At 51.7% G+C, this 24096-nt stretch overlaps 2 protein-coding genes across 2 annotated transcripts in view; one reads left to right on the top strand and one right to left on the bottom strand.

Moving 5' to 3' along the window:
- Positions 1-3506: 3506 nt before the first annotated feature.
- NPPC (natriuretic peptide C) lies at positions 3507-4383 on the bottom strand. Its single transcript, XM_077759013.1, has 2 exons — positions 4195-4383; positions 3507-3782 (listed from the first exon to the last, which is right to left on the bottom strand). Exons 1-2 carry the CDS (start codon positions 4282-4284, stop codon positions 3507-3509), a joined length of 366 nt encoding a protein of 121 aa, XP_077615139.1. The 5' UTR covers positions 4285-4383.
- Positions 4384-14840: 10457 nt separating this feature from the next.
- Positions 14841-24096, top strand: part of DIS3L2 (DIS3 like 3'-5' exoribonuclease 2) — a 373116-nt gene continuing 363860 nt past the window's right edge. Inside the window, exon 1 of the mRNA XM_077757924.1 lies at positions 14841-14866. The gene's annotated coding sequence lies outside the window, so the exon portion shown is untranslated. The remainder of the gene's footprint in view (positions 14867-24096) is intronic.

Here is a 24096-nt window from a genome sequence, read left to right as displayed (position 1 = left end):
GATTGACTTCTTTCATTTAGTTACATAAATAAAATTTTTATAAATATCTCTTTATAAACAATATAAATAGCTTTACAACATAAATACATTTATGCATGACATGAATTTACAAACAGCAATGTTTTACAGCTGGTTTTGTCAGTCTCTTAAAAACTGTCCCTTGTCATCACGTGGGTGTAGGTGTGTGTGTTTCATGTATATAATATATATATAATATATAACTTTTTATTTTTCATTTTCAAAAAAAACCAAACAATAAAATCATACCCCTCTTCCCAAATAATAATAAAACAGCTGGTGTTGTGTATTCCCAGTACCAGGAAAAAAAAAAAAGAAAGGAAATGTAAAAGCCACATTGCGTTGGATGCTTCCAGATGCTGTGAGGCTGATGACCAAGAATGACCTCAGCAAAACGGAGCAAGTTCCCGATCCTGAAACACAGAGGGGACACGGGATGCTTAGTTCTGGCCCCTTAGCTGAGAAGGCCCAGGAGCCTGCAGGACAGTCCCTTTCCACAGCGGCATGAAGCAAGGTCAAGGCCGTCCTATGAAGGGAAAGGGGTCCCTCTCTGGCCCTCGCCTCCTGCCGTGTCCTTGGCACGTCCTGCCCCAGAATGTCTGCCAGCCCTCCTTCCCCCCAAGTCTACCTGCAGGCCTTACCCTCGGCACTGGTGAGACACAATGAGGGAAAGAGAGTGGAGGTGCCCTTCTCCCTCTTCTGCCACAACACAAACCCTCAGTCAGGTGCCCGCCTCGGCTTTCTGTGTCTGCCTGACAGTGGTGGGGACGGGGAGACAGACATCTGAGGAGCTGGGAATTCTGGGCTCAAATCCCAACTCTGACATTCACTTCCTGGATGGCCCTGGAGAGCTTTGAGTGTCGCTTTCCTCATCCATAAAATGGGATAATAGCCACCTCCCAGGGCCAGCTTTAAGATTCAACAGGGGGCCACACGTTGGGCACCGGCAGAGTGTCTGGGTCACAGCTGCCACTCATTAAAGAGCACTTCCTTCTCCAGCTGGCTTCACCTCAGAAAAGGTCTGCTTCGGATGCAGAGGGAGCGGGGTGGGGGTGGGGGTTCTCATGCCAGTCCTGGGGCAATGAGTGGTTTGCCGGGCAGAGTCCTTTGAGGAGGGCTCTACCAGCTCTCAGCTAGTGGGCATGTAGGTGCTCTGGAGCCCGAGGGAGGAGCCCTCCTGAGGTGATGCAGTGCCCTCCCAGAGGACAGCACATGCAGAGGGACCCTGGGTTTCAACACTTGATGAACTGTCCCTCCACTCCCGTCTCTGGCCGCCCCATGTGTTTAAACAGATGATAGATATCTGTGATGTCCCTGGGGCTCCTGGGCAAGGCGTTCATCCAGGCATCGGCCACACCCCATCTCTGTCATTAGAATTTCATAAACAAGACTATAACCATCAGCGACAGTCATTATGGAGGCTGCTTAGAGGCAAAGTCAACTCCTGGGTGCAGAAATGGCCACAGCTTGGGACGAGTTTTCATTAACATGAAAAATCTCAGCTGTCTTTCTCTTCTAAGTGGAGACAGTGAGACACTCTGAGCATCTCCACTAGGGGCTGCAGGCAACAGGCAGGATGCCTTCTCCTGAGGGTGTAGGGGGACAGTGGGGCCGAGAAGGTTAAGGGTGTTGGAGGTGGCTGTTCAGCTCAAGGACAGAACTTCAGGAGGTTGACACACTTCAGCCTAGTCATGGGGGCTAAGAAGTCCTAGCAATCTGGCCTCCTGCCCAGCACCTCCCCACCCACTGGGCCATCACCAGGTACCCCCCCCCCACCCCAGACAGCCACACCCAAGAACAAGGAGCCCAGGGGGAGGTGCTTCCCAGGCACTTTCCAGGCCCTCTTCCTCATTTCGTCTCCTGCCAACCCACTGGATAACATCTGTTTAGATTTGAGAGTTTGAGCTTGGTGCTTCAATCACAATGTGAACTGAAAATGTGAGGCTTGTGGCTCCATGTCTTCCCTGTTTAGACAGGAAAGATGAGAGCAAAACCATTTCAGTGGAAGCTAGTAGAGGCTGGGCCCCAGGTGCTAGAATGATCTTTCCCTGTGCAGGGGGGAATCAAGACCTCAGACAAAAGAAGACCTTGCTGAAATGGGGAGGAGCACACAGCTCCGTCAAGTCCGGCCACACGGAGAGAAAACCCTGCTAAGACCCAGGGCAGGTGCAAGAGGAGTGGCCCCAAGCTGCGTGGGACATGATCTCTGGCCGTTGACAAACATTTTTAAGAGACTCTTTGGGGGTGCTGTGGGTCCCAGATCACCTTCGGTTGGCACCTGGCTCTCAAGTTGCTCATGAGTTAATCTGGAAGAGGTAAATAGGTTCCTAAGCTACCATGTCTCAGGTGAAAAAGCGTTCTGTGCTGTGAACATGGCTTAGGCAATGTGTTGAATGTTTTCAAAGAGGGGCGCTCTCGTTGCCCTTTGGAGGAAGACAGTGTGGACACTGACAAGGCTTCTTGGGTGAGAGAGCAGCCTCCCCATGGCTTGGAGTGGGGGGTGGGACAGACAGTTTGTGGGACCCGGAATGGTACCAGCCAGGCTGCAGGGAAAGGCTGGAAACCAGCAGGAGTAGATCCCAAAATACTTGAATGTCAATTTCAGAGGCGGGCTCTGTTTTTCCCCGGGAACTGATGAGCAACAGGAAGCGGAGGGGGGAGAGGGAGAGGATCTCTGCAACATTGCCAGGATGCAGCACCAGGCAGGGGCTGAAGGTAGCACAGCGGGTTTCCAGCCCTAATGAGGGGTAAGGACACAACGCCAGAAATGTTGGGGACGTGGGGAGGTTGGTGAGGAGCTCACTTTGGGACATAGGTTCAGATGGGGGCATCATCATAATAATAATTTTAGTCTTTTTCCCTGCTCTAAAATAGTGCCACAAACATTGAGTTTATTGAGTTTCCTTCCCGAAGTCACGCAGGCAGCAAGCAGCATCAGGACCCTGGACAGACCAGTTTGCTCACAGTCAGGCTTAGAGAAAGGACAAGAATCAGAACGCCCTGGGGTGAAAGGACGACCCGGTGATACCAACAGAGGACTATTCTGTCTACAGGCCTATAGGACCATATAGTCTGTCCTACTTTAGGGACAACGGTCCTAGGAAGCCGCCCTGACTCCTGGGCTGCCTGGTGCCTGAGCACCGTGGTACAGTGGCTGGCAGATAAACTTAACTCTGCGCTTGTGGGTCTGTCGTCTGCTCCCACAACCCCCTGACTCCCCTCAACGTGCCCAACGGCGAATTGGGTCCAGGGCTGCTGCTTTGCTTCGGGTCCCGGTGTGGCCAGGACCCCACCGAGCTGTCTCAGCTTCTCTAAAGGAAGCTAGAAGGGTTCATCCCGACCTGGCCAAAATGCCCTGACCACTTTATCCCTCACTTTTTTCACGTGTAAAATGGGACGATAAATGGGGGTGGGGGCAAACGCCTCGCGCGCGCGCGCGCGCGCGCGCACTGGATCTGGTGCCGGGATCGCCTGGCTCTCCTCCNGCACTAACATCCCAAGCCGCTCATGGAGCCGATCCGGTCCAGCTTGAGGCCGAAGCAGCCCCTGGACAGGATCTTCTTCTTGCCTCCCTTCTGTTTGCGCCCGTTGGAGCTCTCGCTCAGAAGGCGGACCAACACCGTCCGCGACCTGGTGTCCGCGCGCAGGTCCTGAAGTCGCGACCGGTTGGCGCCGCCACCGCCGGTAGTTTTGTCGCTCCTCCTCAGACCGCCGCCCGCAGCCTGGGACTCGGCCAGCTCTTCTCCCGGCGTAGTTCGCGGGACCTGTCCGAGGGGAAGGGCGGGCAGGTGAACGGCCGCCCGACGGCCGCGCGAGGTACGTNGCGGCGCGCCCGCCAGCGCGACTGGTCCCTTCGGAGCCCTGACGCGCCCGCATCCACCTGCCACGCAGCCGCCGCTGTCCGCTCCTGCCCGGAGCCCCTTGCCCTCCCCTCCTTTGCCCTCTGACCGACTGGTCACATTGGGGCAGGGGCTCGGCATCTGTCGAGGGTCTCCCGAAGCTGGGGACGTAGACCCCCTGAGTCGGTTTCGAGGGCTTTCCGGCACTCACCCACGCACGTCTCAGAGCAGAGGGCCGCTTTCCCGCCCTCTGCTCCCCGCTGTGCTCCGCGTCCTCCGAGGGCCCCAGCCCTCCCGCGGTCCCTCACAGCCTCGATGGCCATGCACTAGCACCCACCTTCGCTGGCGCCCCGGGCTTGGCTTCAGAGGGCCGGAGCGAGAGTAGCGTGAGCAGCAGGGCGCAGGCCAGCAGCTGGGAGAGGTGCATGGTGCCGGCAGGGTCGAGCGGCGCAGACCCGCAGCAGCGAGGGCGCACGGGGCCGGCGGGCAGACGGGCAGGCGAGCGCCGAGCAGGCTGCGGCGTGGGCGCGAGTCCCAGTGCTGCGCGGCGCCGGCTGGGTGCGCTCTGAGCCCGCGGCTCCGCTCGCGCCTTTATAATCCAACCTGCCGCTGATGTCATCCTCCCGCCCACTCGGCCGCCCCGGCCAATGGCACGCGCGCCGAGGTCCGGGAGGGGGCCGCGGGGGCTCCCCCTTTGCCCCAACCTACATCCCACCCCCCGAGGGATCCCGCTGCGCCGCCAGCCCTCTCCCGCTGCACCCGCGGCTGCAAAGCGGCGCGCACAGGGAACTCCATTTGCAGCGAGCGCGTGCCAGGCATGCCAAGCGTCGGCGCTCCCAGTGCCCTGCGCGCACGCTTGGACCTCAACACACGCGCTCTCCCTAGAAGGAATCAGTTTCCCTCTTTGCAGGTGGAGAGACAGGCTCAGAAGAATTAAGTCGCTCGTCCAAAGCCACAGTTCCCAGAAAGTGGGCACAGCCCGAAATCCACGCAGATCGATGTCTTGTTGCCAAACTCTTTCCTGGGCACCAGACAGGCTCAGGCCTGGGGCTGCGGCTCCACCTTTCGCCTACTCGGGAGTTCAGATTGCACCAAAGTCTTTTTCAAGTTGGGGAGGCAGAGGATGGGGCGGAGGTCGGGGCGGGAGGCGCAGGAAGAGCGAGGTTTGCCGGGGGCCGCAGGGGGGAGCGCAAGTCCTACACTGGACAGTGAGAGCTTTTTTTTTTTTTTTTTTTTGCCTGAGGGTGTGTTTGAGAGTGAACCGCGAACGAGGGTGGCTAAGAGGGTCGAGATACTGGTGCCGGCGTGCGCAAGTAGCATCCCTGTATCGGTCACCGTGGCTCTAAGCTCGCGCTCAGCGTGGGCCTGCCGCGCGGAACCGCCCGAAGTGTGACCCGGCGGAGAGCTTCCTTGTGCGCTCACGGGCGCGCGCCTGGCGCTGTCTGCACCCACGCGAGGAACCGCGGGGCGAGCATGTTCTCTCGCTGTCCTGTGCACCTGCACCGGCGGGGGAGAGAGCTTAACTAGCCTGGAGCCCTGTCTGGCTTCCGTGAGCAGTGACAGGTGATTGCCTTTGCCTTTTCAGCCTTAGTTAGGTCTCTGCCGAAGCTGTAGCGACAAAGCCATGTATACTCGCCGCTCAGAACTCCCTCTCCTTGGGGAGGGTGTGTTGGTTCCTCGGACTCTGAGGAATCCCTTTGGGATGAGCAGCAGAGGCAGGGAGCTGGGCACCTCAAGAACTGAGTGAAGCGTAGGACTGTATGATTCCCAAGCCACCCGCAGGACTCTGTTGGAGAGCAGAGAACAGGTGCGTGGGGGTTGTCCCTAGGCATGAAGACCACAGCCACATGCAGGTGCCTGGAGGAGTCTTTTCAGGGAGAGGAAACTGTGCCTCAGGCAGGGGGTGGCGGCAGTTAGGAAAGGCAGGGGGAGGGGGCGCCTGGGTGACTCAGTCCGTTCAGCATCCGACTCTTGATTTTGGCTCAGGTCATGATTACCGGTTCATGAGTTTGAGCCCGGAATCAGGCTCTGTGCTGACAATGCAGAGCCTGCTTGAGGTTCTCTTTCCCTCTCTCTCTGACCCTCCCCTGCTCGCATTCTCTCTTTTAAAAATAAACATTAAAAAAATAATGAGGGCAGAGGGAAAATCCGGTGCCATGTGGATGGCTCCCAGAGTCCATCTTGTGCCTAGAGGCACAAGCAATAGCACCACCATCGTTTCAAGCTCCGCTTCCCACCTGGCACTCTGAAACTGCACACCCACTGAGCCCAAGTTCCCCTTGTTTAGGAAATAACTGACAACGGGCCCTGAGTTTGGGATAGCAGAATTTCTGAGTCTAAAAGAGGATCCAGATGTCCAATGACAGGACATCTTTTGGGAGTTCTAGTGAGTTGATTCACCACGTCCATGCAGGCCCCCACCCCCACCCCCTGCCGATTGCTGCTCCGTGGTACCATAGAGTGGCACCACTCTTTCAGTCGAGGAGTAAGGAAGAGGAGCCGGAAGGAGGAAGAGGGAGGGATTTCCAGGTGAGTGATGGAAGTCCTCTCTCCTCTTTGGCAACTGATCAAAGTGTAATGTTACCAATCTGGAACTTCTCTGAGACTTGCTTCACTTATACCTATTTAAGGAGCTGAGCAGATTGAGTCTAGAGCCAGTCACTGAGCTCATTTCCAGGGGACAACAGCTACCTCCTCTGAAACCCCTTATTAAGGACAGGTTGGAAGCTTCTGGTGCGCCTTGGTCACCTCCTTCTGTCTGAATGTCTGTTCTTCAGGCTGCTTCTTCCTGTCTTTTGTGTCCCTTGGATGTACTTAGTGACAGCTGGGTAACTATCTAAGTCTCCCTACTCTTTGGGCATTGGGACTATTTTAAATAAATGGACCCCACCCAATCCCACCCCAGTGTGTACAGAGCCAACACCCTGGACTCTAATTCTCCTATTCAGAAGTGGAATCTACTGGTGAGCCCTCACTTCTGACCGCTGGGGCAGACCAGATCCTGGAAGAGTTACCTGCAGAGTTAGGCTTCCCTGGGGTGGGCTGTGGAGCCGCTCCTGCTTAGCTGGGGTCTGGGAGGTGGCGTGGATAGAAGCTGGACGACTAGGCTGGAGAAACTTCAAGAAAGGAGGCAGTCAGCATGAGACTGCCTTGGGCTCCTCCCGCAGCGAGCTGCAGAGGACGCTCTCTCCCTCTTGGGTCTAGAATGGGGACTCAGGTCCCTCCTTCCTGCTTTTCCCTCATGAGGGTCTGCTTGTTTCTGCTCTGGCCCAGGGGCCAGGCCTGGGAAAGCTGGACAGCGAGCAGCTGAACAGGAGCTGCTGGTGGCAGTTTGTGGAATGCTCAGTGTGAAGACTCCTGATGGCGAAGGACAGAGAAAAAGCCACTGGGCCTTGGGAGTCTGAGGGTTCTGTAGGGAATCCTATCATGTGTCATTTATGCCCCCACGGATTCCCTAAGTGTCCACTGAGCACCCAGGGAGCCTGTGGATTTGCATCCCTGCAGGGAAGGAGTCCAGGAAACAGACACTAGGTTTGTAGGCTGAAAACGACCACGGTGGGGAGGGAGGGCAGCTCTGCCAGCTTGGGCTAGCTGGGTGGGCTTCCTGGAGGGGAACAGTCTGTGCAGAGCAGGTGGTGGCGGGGGGGATGGGGGAGACCCAGCAGGTAGGAGGACAGACAGGATAAGGAAGGAAACCTGCAAGGAGAGCAGCCCTTCGGGCTAACCATGTAGTGTGCCCATACTTAGAGGTATATAGCGACCTCGCCAAAGGGAGACAGGACAGCAGGAGGGCAGCCTGTGACCCCGCATGCCCAGACTGGGGGGGTGGGGAGGAGGAAGGGGACTTCAGGTAAGAGTATCCAGAGGAGACGGGCTTGGGAGAGAGGCAAGTCAGCCAAGGGAGGGGCTTGTCTGGCAAGGGTGAGGACGGAAAGCAAGCTTGGGGTGCACGAAAGGGGAGGCGGAGCGAGAGTGGTCAGTTGTGGGGAGGCACAGAGAGGGGGCAGGGGTTCGGGAACGCCCAACCCCAGGCATCAGAGAGTCACCCTCTCCTCCCTCCTGGGCCTCTGCAAGAAAGATGGGGAGAGGGAGAGAAAAGACTCCCTTCCTGTGGGCCCCTGTTTTCCTTTTTTTCCTCCACGAAGGCAAGGCGAGACCCTTGCACAGAGGGCGCCCTTCCTTGGAACGGTTGGTGTCCCCTCTGCTAGCAGGACCTGATGGAACATGAAAGGGGCCTTGATGAATATTCCTCCAGTGACACAGGCACGCAAGGGCTTATTTGAGGCTGGGAAGGAGTGATTAAGACCAGATTGCCCAGGGGGTGGGAACTAGCTCCCTGCGGAACAGCGCCCCCTCCTGGCCCCCGGGGCAAAGCGGGAGGATTCTCAGGCACACAGAGGAAGGGAGGAATCCACAGCAGCCCATCTGTTTTCTCTGCAGTTATTTCATCCCAGGGGCCCCCTTCCAGCTGCATAACTTCCCAGGGAGGACACTGAACAGGCAGCGAACAGATCTTACGGAGGCCGGGCAGGGAAATGTCAGCGGGACCCCGGCCAAGTCCCATCACTGCTCTGGGCCTTAAGTTTCACCACCTGTAATTGCAAAAAAGCCGTCCTTACCTCCTGGACGGGGGCAGAGTGAATCAGGAGGCCTGACTAGAGGCTTCCAACCGCGAGACAAAGGCAGGGCGAGTAGCTGGAGCAGAAGGGGAATCTGAATGTCACTTGCACTCCTGGGGAGGAGGCAGAGGACACTGTCCCTGAGATTCCTCAGAACCGTCTGGTGGGGGGACCCACAGAGGACAGAGAGACCAAAGCTTGGCCCGGTCTTCTGGAGCTTCGTGCCTCCTCCAGGAGGCCGGCACCTAAAGGATCTGGCTTTAGGAGAAGAGCTGGAGGCCAAGGAAGAGTCATCCATCCTTCCTGGGCCAGAAATTCCAGGAAAGCTTAACCTAATGGTGCCATGAGGTCTTCGTCTGGCCCCAGGACACCCCCACCTGATGAGCCAGCTGCCCTCCTCCTTCTTTCCCAGGGGCCTTGCCAGCACCTGCTCCAGATGGCCTCCAAGCCCACTGTCCTACGCAAGCTCATGACGTCAAAGTTTATCCCTCCTTTTTTTTTTCCCTTTTCAAAAATAAAAGACAGATAGCCTCAAAAGAGAGGCTCAGTTTCCTTAGGGAGGGGGGACAACTGCTCCCCAAGTGGCTTTTAATAAGCAGGCGAGGGAGTAGAGGCTGAGGTCTAAACCCTGAGAAAGTGAGGAGGGAGATGAGGGCGAGGGGCCCTCTGAGCCGAAGGCGGTTCAGCATCCTGACCTCGGCATGGAGTGAGCACCAGATGTTTCCAGAGGGGACAGTTCTGCTGCCAGGCTCTGTGTCCTGGAGACCGGGCTTGTCTTGGCTGGGCTCTGGTAAAATGTTGATCACACAGAGCTTTGCCAAACAGTCAGCGCTCCTTGCTGCTGTGGGGGGTCCCTACAGTGAGCTCACCTTCTTGGGGTATGCCTGGAGGAGGCTGTCTACTGTCCGGTCTTGGAGATTGTGTTTCAGGTTTGTTGGAGTCCACAGTCTTCAGGGACGGAGGCTTTTCTGTGTGGGTAGAAGGGGCCCCAAGTGTCTTACAGAAGACTCTTGGCACCTTCACGAAGGGATTATGGGATTGGTCTATCAGGATTCAGGGCCACCAGTCAGCTCAGGGAGCCCCGTCTTTGGGTTTCCCGAGCCTGCAAGTCCTCTGTGGATTTCTGCCCCCAGAGTGTGTGATCATCAACCACTTTCTGGTGAGCAGTTTCTAAACTGCAAATGACCAGAAACACTAGTCAGAGAGAGACACGACCAAGCCAGATGCTAACCAGGGGTTGGAGGGAACATGCTTCTTGCAACCTGGCCCCCCTCCCCAGGGATTGGAAAGTACTTTTAAGCTCAAGCCCCGCCACCCTAAAAAAGCCTGAAGTCCGGGGTGTCTGGGCAGCTCAGTCGGTTAAGTGTCCAATTTCAGCTCAGGTCATGATCTTGCAGTCTGTGAGTTTGAGTCCCACGTCGGGCTCTGTGCTGACAGCTCAGAGCCTGGAGCCTGCTTCAGATTCTGTGTCTCCCTCTCTCTCTGCCCCTCCCCAGCTCACACTCTGTCTCTCTCTCATTAATTTATTATTAATGTTTTAATAAATAAACATTAAGAATAATTTAAAAACCCCCAAAGCCCATACATTGGAAGCCACCCTTGTGCCTGTGTGAATTGCTTCTGGGCCCTGTGTGCAACAGCACATGACAAACCTTTTCTCCTGGATTGCCCAGCAGGGTCCCTCTGTCTCAGTGCAGGATGGGCAAGGAGAGGCTCCTTCCCCCCCAAATGAGGCCGGCTTTGCCTCATAGGTGAAATAGCAGAAGGGAGGAGGCTCTAGTGTAGAGTTAGGTAGGGTTCAGAACTTCCAATCAAACAGGTGATTCAGGATCTTGTGCTCCAAGGAGGTGGTAAGGAGGGGAGGCAGTCTCTGTGTACTGGACACATATCAGTGATATATCAGTGATTTTTGGCTGCCTGGTTTCTCGGCCTCCTGGGAGAAGCTGAAATCCCAAGTGCTTGTTTGCCTACTAGCAGGTGTACATGGGTGCATGACCTGGATGCCCTGGGTTTGAAATTGGGAGCCATCGTCTCAGAGAAGCCAACGCCATGCAGAATGCCCTTAGTCACACCCAAGAGGGCATGGTGGGTGGTGGCGATAGTATCCACTGTCCTGTGTCAGGGTTGTAATCGACTCAGTGTTATCATAAAAGTTGATGGTCAGGAGCTTTGCAGAAGACCTCAACGGACCGACTGCAGCTTGACTGGTCCTGGATGAGCTGTTTCCAAAGTCTTCTCAGCCCGCCCAATGCCCTTTAATCAATCCCTCTTCTTTACCTAGTCAGCCCATTTCTGTCACTTGCAAGAAAGCACCCTGACCAATCCCCAGGGCAACCCATGCCCTTGGCGCCCACTACTGGACCTCCGACCCTTCTTTCCTGGAATAAGCAGTCTGCCAGAGCCCTGCTGCTCCCAGACAGCCCCTGACATGAGGGTGAGGACATCTGGGGGCATCGGGTCTTCCTCATGCACCTTCAGCGATGGATAGAAAGACAAGGGGGACAATATTTGGAGAAGCAAACTGTGTGGGTGGACTGAGTGGTTCTTCTAAGGAAATAACAAAGCAAACCATCAGGACAATGTGCAAGGATTGGACCCAGGCTAACTGTGTTGGTCATGTTGTCTCGAAAAATCAGGTTGTGAATTACTGTAAGGGATGATTGAAAATATTACACTGACTTTGTAGAATGAGTTCCTGATCCTAGCTCACAGCCCACTGAGGGAGAGTTCAGTTCGGTAAAATGAAGGTGACATATCGCTCATACGTATTACTAAATTAAGCAAATCTTTTTAACTTCAGCACCTTCTTACCCCATTAAATCCAAATGTGTTTCTCAGGAAGAATAGGTTTCGCGGAACTAAGAGAAACACGGTGTGGTGAGTGATGTGTGATGAGGAAATCCAGAAAGTTGGGTAGTAGCCGGGCCAGGAATGGAGGCAGAGGGGCTGGGAGACAGGGTGCCTGGCTTCAGAGAACAGTGCCCGGACCCAGCAGCCCAGACAGTGGGGTCCTGCCCCTTCCTATTAAGTTCCCTGAGGGAACTTGGACTTGGAGGGATTGGGCATCATAGTCTGGACATCCTGGCCCCGCACCTCCAGCAACTAGACCCTCCCTGGATCTTGGCCACACCACCTTCTCTTTGTCTCCTTGAAGTTTCACGTAGTGTGGACCAGACTAGGGTGGCATGGCTGGGACTGCTCAGTGAGAACCTTCCGGGAGGTGAGCTCATGGAGAAGGGTGTGTGACAGTTGGGACTGGTTTCTGAGCCCCGCTGAGGCGCCAGAGGCTCCAGGGCAGGCTAGTTTCTAGTGGAAGGACCCGGCAGGATCTGAAACGACACGGGATGGCCTGGGACTCTTCTCGTGTGATGAACCTTCTGAGTGCGGGGGCTCTCCCGGGGCCTGTCAGTCCCCACAGACTTCTCTTCCGGTTCAGCTCAGTCAACAGGGTCCCAGCCTGAGTCCCGCGCCCCCTGCGTCTGTCACTGTCACAGCCTTAATGCCACCATCTGTCAGCTTTGTGAGGAACTCCTGTGTCTACCTCAGTAGAATCTCAGTTCCTTGGCAGGAGCTTAATAAATGCACAGGGGTGTAAGGCCAGCACTGTGCTCGGCCTGGCGGGGGACAGCAGGGACAGAGATAGCCTCTGCCTTCACAGCAGGAAGGTGCTGGCAAAGCTACCAGCAGCTTCTTCTTGTGGAGAGCGATGGGGCCCCCCACCGGCTGTGTGGCCTCCCGTCACCACCCTGCGGGCCCAGCAGGCCGCTCAGGCCTACAGGGTGAGTCATGAGGATCCCGCCTGGGAACGAGCGCCTCTGCCTCCCGCGACGACATCTGCTGAGGGGAACAGCTGTCTCCACCCCGTGCCGAGTGGGCTCCCGTGGGAATGTGGTGCGCAGCACACAGCCAAACGGACACAGGTCCTCGGCCACTCGTGGCCATTTTCTGTGTGTGTGTATGGGGGGGGTGTTCAGAGTTCTAGAGCCTTTGTCTGTCAGCAGTCGTTTCTCTGGGACCACCCCGTCCCCTCATCGCATTCTTGCCTTCTTCAGTTTCAGGGAGGTCTGGAAAGGATGGGGCCAGGCTGGTTGGGGACACTGGTTTGGAGGTGTCGCAGCATCAGGAAACCAGACCCGTCCGCGGGGAAGAGGGGACAGCATGGATTAGGTGGTCTGAGGCCTCAGCTGGCTGGGACGCGGTTCTGAAAGCGCAGGCGTGACGTTCACAGGGAAAAGGGGGTGGTCGTTCTCTTTTCAGTTGTCCCTGAGAGAAAGGCCGCGAAGGTCTCCTTGTACCCCCAGCGGCAGGAGGCTCGGTACACGGGGGGCCTTCATGTCTGAGGCTGAGTGTACACACCAGCTCCCACTCACCTGAGAAAACTTCCCTCACCCCGGCAGGAGCCTCCGATTCTGCCTCTGGGTGGGGATCCTCACAGCTTCCGGCCTCCCCCACCCCCCCCTTTCCTCTGGCNAGTGCCTGTGCCCGGGCTGCTGCTGAGTCTGGGACCCAGGCAGAAACAAGACAGTGGCTCAGACATGGGCAGGGCCTGGAGCCCAGGTGGGGTCTGTCTGGTCACAGTGGCTGAGCAGTTCCCAGACCAAGGCGAGGGGGGGACAGGGGCCTCGCCAGGGTGGGAGAGCTCCGTNCCGCCAACCCCCCCCCCCCCGACTTCTGCTGACCTCACACAATTCTCTGCTCTGTGTGGAACCACCGGGCGGGAGTCAGGGCAGTGCCCCGTCTCTCGGAGGCACAAAGCAGGGGCAGGGCAGGAGGCTGGGAAAGGAATTGTCTCTGGCAGTTATCTGACCCGGGGAGGACTTGCCCAGCAACGATGAGCTCATGGGCACAAGCACGGAGCGGGGTGGTGACAGGAAAGGAATGGCAAATGCTTGCTGGAGACCTGGAGGCGTGGGGCTTTCACATGAGCTCATGCGATAAGAGGCTCCCCAGGCCTCGCCAGGCCAGGACCCCGCCGGCAGCTGTGTCCCACGGGAGGCGCTCCTGTGGCTGGCCCCTCCGGCCTCTGCCCCCCCGCACCCTCCCCACCCCCCCGCACCCATGCTCTCACTTGCTTGGAAACCTCAGGCTGAGGCCTAGGAATCAGGCCTCGAGGTGGCATGGGCAGCGTCGGGCTTAATTTGGGTGGAGTGACAAACATTCTCTTTTAAATCCATGTGTGTGTGTGTGAGTGTGTATAGTGTATTCACCCAATGTTGCAGCGCAAGAGCAACAGAAATGTCAAACCAACGGCAACATGTTTAAATACCTCACCATCTGCCTGGTGCTTTCCTGTTTTCAGATCCTCCTGGGAAAATGTGTGCCTAGTCGGAATCTAAGAGAACATATAATATCTTGTGATCAACTTTTTCATGCAACGTTATTTTGTATCACTTTTTCCGTGGAGCTGGATAGCCTGCGTTGGAAGTCGGAATCGGTCACAGTCAGGATTTGGGCTGTTTAAGTGCTCAGTGTATGCAAATTATACAGGTAAAAACACCTCCAGGCAAATTGTTTTTCTCTTCCTTTCCTCTCTTCCTTCCCTCCTTTTTCTCTCTCCTTTCCTTCCTTCTGCCTCTCCCCTCCCAGCTGTCTCTCCCTTCTCTCTTCCCCTCCTCTTTTCTTTCTTTAATCAGAGGAATTGCTAGTTGGATTTGATGGTGTGAGTGATCTGTGGTTGGGTAGCTCTGGGCCAGCTCTGGGCCAGTGGTACGTACAGAGGGAATTCTTTTCCAGCTCTCCTGTAATGCCGCAGCTTTGTATGTGCCCAAGACCCTCAGAGTTGCCTTACGTGGTCTTCCTCTAATTTCTAAGGGCTTTCAAAAATATTCTGATCAGTTGTTAAATATGTTTATGTGGTTATTACTTTTCCTTTATACCGTGAAGTGTTCTTTCACTCCATTGCTTTTCTTCATGGTTACATACAGATGTTTACAAATTTAAAAAATGTATTTTAAGGTTGTCTGGGTGGCTCAGTAGGTTGAGTGTCCGATTTTGGCTCAGGTGATGATCTCACAGTTTGTGGGTTCAAGCCCCACGTCGGGCTCTGTGCTGACAGCTCAGAGCCTGGAACCTGCTTCAGATTCTGTCTCTCTTTCTCTCTCTCCCCCTTCCCTGCTTATGCATGCATACGCATGCACACGCATGCTCTCTCTCTCTTAAAAATAAACTTAAAAAAAATCTAAAAAATGTATTTTATTCTCATAGCTTCCCATACTTTTTGTTATTAAATGCTTGGGCGGTTCCTTCACTCAGATCTTTCTTCCCAGGGGCCATCTGTTCAGAAGGTGCCACAGTGCTCACCCAGTACCCAGCCTGGAAAAATCCACTGCAGAAGCTAAAAGTGGGCACCACGAAGTGGCTTTGAGTCCTGTGAATTTTTACCTACATCAGGTAGGAACACAGATAGGAAACTGAGCTCAGAGAGTCAAGCATTTGAGTAAGCACCTCAGGCGGGCCGAAACTCAGAGGTCTGTCTGCTCTGAAACCCACACTCTGTCCTGACACCCGACACCCATGTCTCAGTAGATTGAGTGAGCCTACACTTTTCTATTTTTCTGTTGTGGGTTTTTTTTTTTTTTTTTTGGTCTTCAAGTGGTTGTGTGTGAATGTGTGCCTGTGAATATCTAACTTTAACCTGTCTGGAATGTTCTGTGGTGAATGGTATGAGTAAGGATTTGCTATTCATGTGCCATTATTATCCTCCATTTCCCATATGGATGTAGTGATAATTACTTCTTTCTTCATTTAAAAATTTTCACTTGATTTGTCATATGTTATATTAAAATGTATTTGTTATAGATCAGATGTATGTATATTTGTTCAGAATATGTTCTACCATAAAGGTTTAAAAGTTTTTTTAAATATTTATTTATTTTTGAGAGAGAGAGAGAGAGAGAGCACGTGCAAAAATGGGGGAGGGGCAGAGAGAGAAGGAGACACAGAATATGAGGCAGGCACTGAGCTGTCAGCGCCTGTGAACTGTGAGACCGTGATCTGAGCCAAAGTCGGACGCTTAACTGACTGAACCACTCAGGTGCTCTTACCATAAAGTTTTGACAACTGCTATATATGTTCTGTAGACTGGTAGGTATTTTCCTGGTTTTGTCTTAAAATAAAGAAAGTTAGGGTGCCTGGGTGGCTCCGACGGTTAAGCGTCCAACTCTTGATCTCAGCTCAGGTCATGATCTCACAGTTCACGAGTTCGAGCTCTGCATTTGGCTCTGTGCTGATGGTGCAGAGCCTGCTTGGGTTCGTCTCTCCTTCTCTCTGCCCCTCCCCTCTTTGCGCTCTTTCTCAAAAAAAAAAAAACCAAAAAAAACCCTTAAAAATAAATAAGTAAATTTCCTGAACAATTGTTTTTCCATACAAGTGTTATTATTACTTTAAAACTTCTGTGAGATTAATTTTAATTTTAATTGGTTGTATTTTATTTTCATTAGAACTTTTCTTATGGATTTTTAATTTTATTGCTTTGTGATCCGAGAATAGAACTTCTATTTTTGGGATTTGGATTTTACTGAGATGTTCATTGTACCTGAATATATATTATTTTTACAAATATTTCGTGGGCCTTTAAAACTAGGGCTATTCTTTGTAAGATAAAGAATTTAATACGTGAAATTTTATTAACTAATTTTTCTATGTACTTTTTATTTTTTGGCAACTGATTTGTAATATATAATAGAAGTAGATAAACCTCTCATTATTTGATAAATGTCTCATTTTTTAAAGTTTATTTATTTATTTTTGAGAGAATGAGAGAGAGAGAGAAGGAGGAGCAAAGAGAGAAGGAGAGCCATTATTCCAAGCAGGCTCCCCGCCATCAGCACGGAGCATGATAAAGGGCTTGAACTCATGAACTGTGAGATCATGACCTGAGCTGAAATCAAGAGTTGGATGCCTTACTGACTGAGCCACCCAGGTGCCCTGAGAAATGATGTTTCAATACTCAATTTGCCATTACTGTTTGCTCTGCCCTGCTCAGTAGCCCCTCCTCTGGAGAACTCTCTTACACTCCAACCCTGTGGTTTTATTGGGGTGTGCCCATCTCAATGACCTATTTCTTTGATCATAGACATGGGCACATGTTTCAGATCTCACCAAACCGAGGCCCCTTAATCTGTTAATGGCAGAAACTCAACTCAAACTATGAGGAACCTTATCGTTTGCATAACTGGAAAGTGTAAAGAGGGGAATGCTATTGGCTGATCATAACCAGGTATGGTGATTCAAATGAGGGCAAGCCTATTTCTCCCATAACTCATCTCTGCCTCTGTGTAGAGAGCATATTGTCTGTCCCCTACCGCAGGGCATCTTTCTCCACGTGTCAGGGGATGGAGGCGAGGAGGGGAATGCCCTCAGATATCTTATTTCAATGTCTAGACAGGATCTTTTTTAAAATGTTTATTTATTTTTGAATTAAGAGAGAGAGAGAGAGAGCATGAGCAGAGGAGGTGCAGAGAGGGGGAGGGGAGACAGAGGATCTGAAGCAGGCTCTGCGGTGACAACAAAGAGCCCGATGTGGACCTTGAACTCACAAACCATGAGATCATGACCTGCACAGAAGTCAAAGGCTCAGCCGACTGAGCCACCCAGGCGTCCCTAGACTGGATCTTGCAGAAGGACCAGCTGGTCCTGTTTCATTTGTGTCCCCGGTCACTGTGGCCAGGAAGATGGTTTTTCATGGCTTGGCCAGTGTTAGTTCAAGTGCTTGTCTCTGGGATCTAGAGTTGAGCGTGGGGACTGACAGCCTTAGTAGAACCGCAGGGAATGAGGACAGAACGGGCCTCCAGCAGCAATTACTGTTACCAGAGGGAGGAGAGAAAGGGGTTCTGGGAACTGAAGAACAGCAGTTGTCTGTAACACAGTGCATTTCCCTGGTCGTACGATTGATTCAGGAATCAGCACGTGACCCAAGTCAAGCCCAGGGATTTTTTTCCCCCCTACCTGGAACTGACAAGAAAGAAAACTCCTTCCCGTCGTACATCAGGTGGTCAGCCTAGACCTGCCTGTGGGCACTCTCTGGGCTCCGTCACCGCAGCCAGGTGACCCCAGGAAGTAGCCGTGTAGAAAGCAATTCGGTGCCTTCCAACTCAGGGGCTGGGGCCGGATTGACTCCCCAGGGTCACATGCCTCTGAACGGTCCCCAAGCATTGTAATATTTTTTTGAAAATAAGAAAGTTTTTATTTTATTCCACCTTAGAAAAAGAAAATAGATTTTTTTCTTTTTTTCTTTTTAGTTTTTTTGTGTTATTTATTTTTGAGACAGAGAGAGACAGAACATGAGTAGGGGAGAGACAGAGAAAGGGAAACACAGAGTCTGAAACAGGCTCCAGGCTCTGAGCTGTCAGCACAGAACCCGATGTGGGGCTCAAACCCACAAGCGTGAGATCATGACCTGAGCTGAAGTCGAATGATTAACCAACTGAACCACGCAGGCGCCCCGAGAGTAGATTTTTTCTGAGTACTGTGGACACTGTGCTGTATTACCAAGTCAATATGCCAAGATTTTTCATGTTAAGTAAGACAAGGTTGACCAGAAAATTCTTGAAATCTTTTTTCTTGTCCATTTCCTGAATTATTCAAAAAAATATAAAATATTACATGATGATTAAAACACAGACAATATAAAAGATACAAATGGATGTGAAGGAGAAGACCACCTCTAAGCCCACCACTTAGAGATATATGGAAATATATCCATCCATATATTTTTCTATGTATAGGAACACATAAAGGTATATATATATTTTAATAATAAAATGCTGGGGTGCCTGGCGGCTCAGTCAGTTGAGCGTCTGACTCTTGGTTTTGGCTCAGGTCATGATCTCACGGTTCATGGGTTCAAGCCCCACACCAGGATCCTTGATGACAGTGAGGAGCTTGCTTGGGATTCTCTCTTCCTCTCTCTCTGCCCCTTCCCTGCTTTCTCTCCCTCTCCTTCTCTCAAAATAAATCAGTAAAAACCCCTAAAAAATAATAAAATGCTATTGGATTGTAACACAGCTTTGTAGCCTCTGTTTCTAGTTATCCGCTAGTCTTGAGTATTTTTTGTGTGCCTTGTGTTGTCCCGAACACCTTGCACAGATTGGCTCACGTGATCTTCCCACCTCTTCCTCCAGCACAACTATTTATAGGTTTGTGCCACCGTTTTCCATTGCGTGCTAGTGTATGGAGGTCTCATCATCTATGCAGTCACTTCTTTACTGATGGACTTGAAGGTTGTTTCCACTTTTTACTATTAAAAATGTAATAACAGGACCACAGATGAGCTTAGAGCTTGCAGTATATTGTAGTTATCTTAATGGGGCTGGAGAATCAGACCCCATTCCAGTAAGTGGGGGTGGCGGGGCTGCCCCGGCAGTGACTGGGAGTTTCCACTGTCAGCTGCCCTGGGGCAGGAAGTGAAGAAGAATGGAGAGGGTGGTGGAAAAACGTGCTCTCTCTGGAACTGATGGTTGGGTCAGTTGGGCCATAAGGAGAGGCCTAGGGTGGCTGCTGGGAGAGGTGATGATTGTCTCTGGCCAGAAGGAAGTAGGTGTTTCCCAGGGAGGGACCCTGGGCTGTTTATGCTCTGCTTGCCGGCCGGTCTCCAGCACCTGCGGAGAGCCTGGCCTTTGCTCTGCTGGGGGAATTAAGAGGAGGTGCTGGTAACCATGTTCTGGATGGAGCAGCCAAGGGAGACGGTGGAGTCCCTTCCCTCAAGGCCAGATCAGGGGTAACAGGAGCATTGCTAAGTCAACAGGTATCCATTTATGAAGGCTTCCGAGACATATGGACAGACTGCTCTCCAAAAAGTGCTAGTGCTTGCACTCTTCCCACCCCCATGTGAGAAGCAGTGTGAGAGGCCTTACTCACACTGGGCGTTACAGCCTTTTTCACCTTGGCTCATCTAGTAGGTGAGGTGAGACACCCCATGGGTTCTGCGGTGACAGTGCTGTGTGTGTGTGGTTTGCTTTTTCCTCCTTTTTCCCTTTTCTTCTTTTTAAATATTTCCCTTGGTTACCAGTGAGGTTGAACATCCTCTCATGAGGTCACTGGCCACTTGCAAAGCTTGGGCAATCACCATTTCATCTCCATTGCACATTTTCTATGGGAGTATTCATTTACTCTTAATTGGTTGGTGAGAGTTATTCATTCACTGGGAACATTATCCCTTGGCTTCTCACATGTCAAAATGCTGTTTCTCAGTTTCTGCTTTGACTTTTAAATCCGTGTCAATAGTAGCATATGGAAATATCACATTTTTATATAGTCAAACCCATCATATTTTTGAATGTTTTCTTGCTTTGGTGTCATTTTTAGAAAGGCCTACCACTTCACTTCCCAAGATTGAATAAGCATCGCCTATTTTTTTCCCCGAGGACTTTTATGGAGTTGTGTATGGGTTGGTACATGTGTACATTTTTTATAACTAGAATTCTATATTAAAATGTGAGGTGTTGAGGTAGAGGTCCAGCTTTATTTTCTTTAAGTTTATTTATTTATTTTTGAGTGAGAGAGAGAGAGAGAGAGAGGGAGAGGGAGCAGGGGAGAGGCAGAGAGAGAGAGGGAGAGAGAGAATCTCAAGTAGGCTCCATGCTTTCAGAGCAGAGCCTGACGCAGGGCTCAGTCTCATGAACCATGAGATCGTGACTCGAGCCAAAATCAAGAGTCGAATGCTTAACCGACTGAGCCACCCAGGTGCCCCTCAGCTTTATTTTTTAACATGAAAAAAAACTTAAAGCAGGTATTACCAATCACCTACTACAACCATTAATGCATTCAATCTGTGGGTTGCCTTTGGGAGATGTGAGTAACCAGCTTATCCAGAAAGTGATATCAAGTTATTAAAATACAACTTAATGAAAACAGAGGGAAGATTTCAATGGCTTTTTCCTACCTGAGCTTATCTGATCAACGAGTCCCTTTATAATCAAAACAGCCTGGACCAGGAAATGTAGAGTTAAGGCACCAACCTCGGATCTGTCTCAGAACTGTGCTCTTCCTTGAGCACATGGGGCTCAAACCTTCACTGATCCTGTTCCTGGAGCCCAAAGTCAAGGAGAAGATGATAAACAGTCTTATGCACCTTATGCACAGAGTGTTGAGGACTCTGAGTGGCCAAGTGATTTGAGCACCCCATTGCTCACAGAGGTCCGAACTTGGGTAGCAGTGCGGATTTGCTCTGCCACGCTAACACACGAGAAATGCCGCATTTTTCTATTTTTCTAAGTCAGATTAAATGTGACTCAGTCTTCAGCTGCCTTATTGGTAGGATGGTCAATATCATTTTGAGGAGCTACTTCTCTGCCCTAGAATTCCCCAAGAATCTTGGGGGGCAGTTGGAGTCAGGTTCATGGCAACTCAGAAGGATTTACCTGGGAGGATTTAGTGAAGACTACTGTCACAAGCACAGTGTGATGGCACACACACACACGCACACACGGGTTGTGTCTTTCTACAATGTCAGCCTTATTCAATCATAAAGCAAGGTTAACATGATCATAAGCAGGTTCAGGATTCTCAGCGCAAGGACTCTGTGTGTCACTTGGCTTCTTACACGTCACACAAAGCAAAGCCCAGTACAAAGTCACGCAACAAACATGATACAAGGGGCAGGAAGTTAACAAACCAAACTCAATGTCAGTCTGTGAGTGCGCTGTTGAGACGGGTCTCTCCCCTCTGGGTCAGCTCGGGTGAGTGCAGCTTATTCCAAGCAGCGGAGACTCTGTTCGGTTCAGAGACCAATCAGGCAGAGGCTTTGGCAGCCGTTTTGAGGTGGGCAGACGTGAAAGGGTGAGCATCTAGAAAGTCCGATGGTTTTCTGCAAAAACCCTCCCATTTTAAAGGAGTTTAATCAGTCCTGGGCCTTTGCACACCTCTTCTTGTTCCGGTGGTTATCAGTTTTGGGTGTCGTCAGTCTGTGCTGGTTTCCAAGATATCTGGTCTTAGGGGCAACGCCCTTGGCTGCTTGCATCACTGCTTGACACAAGTCGCCACCGTTTGATGTGAGCGACTCCATTTTGCTCTCTCCAACTAACCCCAAGGTAGGGATTGAGCACTGGGGCATGAAAGATGGGCTTGTCTTTCTTTCTTTCTTTTGAAGTTTATTTACTTGCTTTGAGAGAGAGAGAGAGAGAGAGAGAGAGAGAGAGAGAATGCACGCATGAGCAGGATCAGGAGAGGGGCAGAGAGAGAGGGGGACAGGGAATCCCAAGCCAGCTCTGCACTGTCAGCGCAGAGCCTGACACAGGGTTCGAACTCAAAAACCGTGAGATCCTGACCTGAGCTGAAACCAAGAGTCGGACACTTAACCAACAGAGCCACCCAGGCGCCCCCAAAAGATGTGCCTTTCAACAGTACTTTTGATGCAGTTTTGGAGCAGTGGGGTCCGGAGCTGACAGCCAAGAAAGCTTGAGACACCTTTGGTGCAAAAGGTTATTTTATTAAATCACAGGACAGGACCCGAGGGCAGAAAGCGCTGCACTGGGGTTATGTGGAGTGGCTGATTATATACTATGGAGTTGAGGGGAGGGGGGTAAAGAAAAAGGGAGGTTTCCAAAAGGACTTTCATATGCTAAAAAGGACTCATAAGATACTGGAGGCCTTGCTATTGTTGAGCTAAATTTATCTTTCCCTCTAGAGAGACGTTAACATTAAGTCTGGACAGTTGGAGTCTCTGGGAGGAATGCTTTACTCCCCTGTCTCAAGTAGTTATCGATGGGCTGCAGGGCTTAAAGAAATGTAATATTACTTACATTTTCTTCTTGCCTTTGCTCCCCACATCACTATGGAGGGGAGGGTGATGTTAGGGCTCCAGAAAAGGGCCATAGGTTTCTGGAGATCGCCTTTTTCCTTGTAAATCATTACAACAGTTGCAAATTGATGGAAACCTCTGTCCTACAGGACTGTGATCTCTAAGAGTTAACCATTTGTTTTTCCCTTTCCTTTTTTGCTTCNCATGAGATCATGACCTGAGCCCAAGTCGGAGGCTTAACCGACTGAGCCACCCAGGCGCTCCTCCCTCATCACCTTTAACCACTCAAAACAGCCACACTGGCACAACTATGGCCAAGTAGGGCAGAGAATAAGCAAAATGGATTTGGGGGGTGAGAGGACAGATGGCGGATAACCAGAATAGGGACTTACGGGCGTCCTGGAAGGAACCCCTAGGCTGTGGAAACACGGGCTTCCTGACCCCAGTCTAGGGAACTGAATACTCCGGGCAGGAGCTCACGCCCACCTGGTGATCAGCCAAGCCCGTGGGGACCACAGGCTGGCGTAGGGGGCATGGTCATGTGTGACCAGGCACTAACTCCACAGGAGCTGTGGTTCTGAGGCCCAGCCGGAGCTGTGCTGTGGCCCGACCTGCAGCTGTGATGCGGGGCTGGAGTGGTGGTATTCAGAGCTGACAGCCAAGAAAGAGTGCTTGTGACGTCTTTGGTGCAAGGAGGTGATTTTATTAAAGCATGGGCGTGGGGACAGGACCCCTGGGCAGAAAGAACTGCACTAGGGTTGTGATGGGTGACTCATTATACACCTTCTGGTTGGGAGGGGGTTAGGGACAGCGTAAGTCTCTAAGGTATTTTGGAAGCAAGGTTTCCATGACCTTGAAGGACTGGCTGCTGTTAGGAGAAGGTCATTTATTAGTTAAGTGAAACCTCAGTCATGATGAGATGCTTCAGATGTATAGCAGTGGGCCCTAAGCTTGGAGTATGATTGCCAGCCTATATCTTGGGGGTGGGGCGTAGGGATAAAGGACGTTTCCAAAGGAATTTTGATATGTTAAGGTAGCCTTACAGGACCCTGGAGGTCGGAATGTCATCGGAGAGGGAGCTGAGCTCCTAGAGGAATGTCACTCTGCCTGTTTTCAAGGATTTGTCAGTGGGCTGTAAACAGTGAGGAAAATTTTCATTTGCCTTTGTTTCCCGCATCAGCTACATCGTGGCCAGCAGAGCCACTGAGCTGGGTCTACTTCGGACATCAGAGCAGCAGGGCTGGGGGCTGCAACACCAGCCAGGGAGGCCTCGGGGCAGGAGGCCCCAAATTGAGCAGCCTTCCTGCTGAAAAGGCAGGGACATCCCAGAGTCCAGAGTCGGGGTCACGGGCACAAATGTAAATGTGATCTGACTTGTTTGTCAAACAGGTGAAGTTTATGACTTTCCCATTACATTGCTTTTTTTTTAATCTTTTTTTTTTAGGTTTTATTTATTTCTGAGAGAGAGAGAGAGAGAGAGACAGCATGAGCAGGGGAGGGTCAGAGAGAGAGGGAGATAAAGAATCTGAAACAGCCTCCAGGCTCTGAACTAGCTGTCAGCACAGAGCCCAATAGGCAAAGTCGGAGGCTTAACCGACTGAGCCACACAGGCGCTCCTACATTGTTTTTGATATTGTGAAAAATAATCAATGTTTCTCAGGGGAAGAAATAGCAATGGATTCATGAAATCTAAAAACTTACCTCCATTGAAATTAAAGAAAACCTGAGGAAGTGAAAGCCTTTAGAAAATTCACCTTATCTCTCTGAGAGCTGTGAGGTTGGCGAATTACAAGAGCCCTCCTCACGTTACTGTCCTTATGGTAAAGAGAGCTTCCATCCAGATTTGCATTAGAAGTCAATGCCTAGAAGGGCTTTCATTCCT

This window comes from Crocuta crocuta, unplaced genomic scaffold, assembly GCF_008692635.1.
Source record: "Crocuta crocuta isolate KB4526 unplaced genomic scaffold, BGI_CrCroc_1.0 scaffold290, whole genome shotgun sequence".
NCBI lineage: Eukaryota > Metazoa > Chordata > Mammalia > Carnivora > Hyaenidae > Crocuta > Crocuta crocuta.
The sequence above is the reverse complement of the archived record's forward strand: the minus strand, read 5'-3'. Positions and strand labels throughout refer to the sequence as shown.

Excerpts from the sequence above, each read along its gene's own strand:
- NPPC (XM_077759013.1), bottom strand. The coding sequence starts at position 4,284 with ATGCACCTCTCCCAGCTGCTGGCCTGCGCCCTGCTGCTCACGCTACTC. Across the intron at positions 3,783-4,194 it reads AGCCCGGGGCGCCAGCGAAG|GTCCCGCGAACTACGCCGGG; the intron begins GTGGGTGCTAGT and ends CCCCTCGGACAG.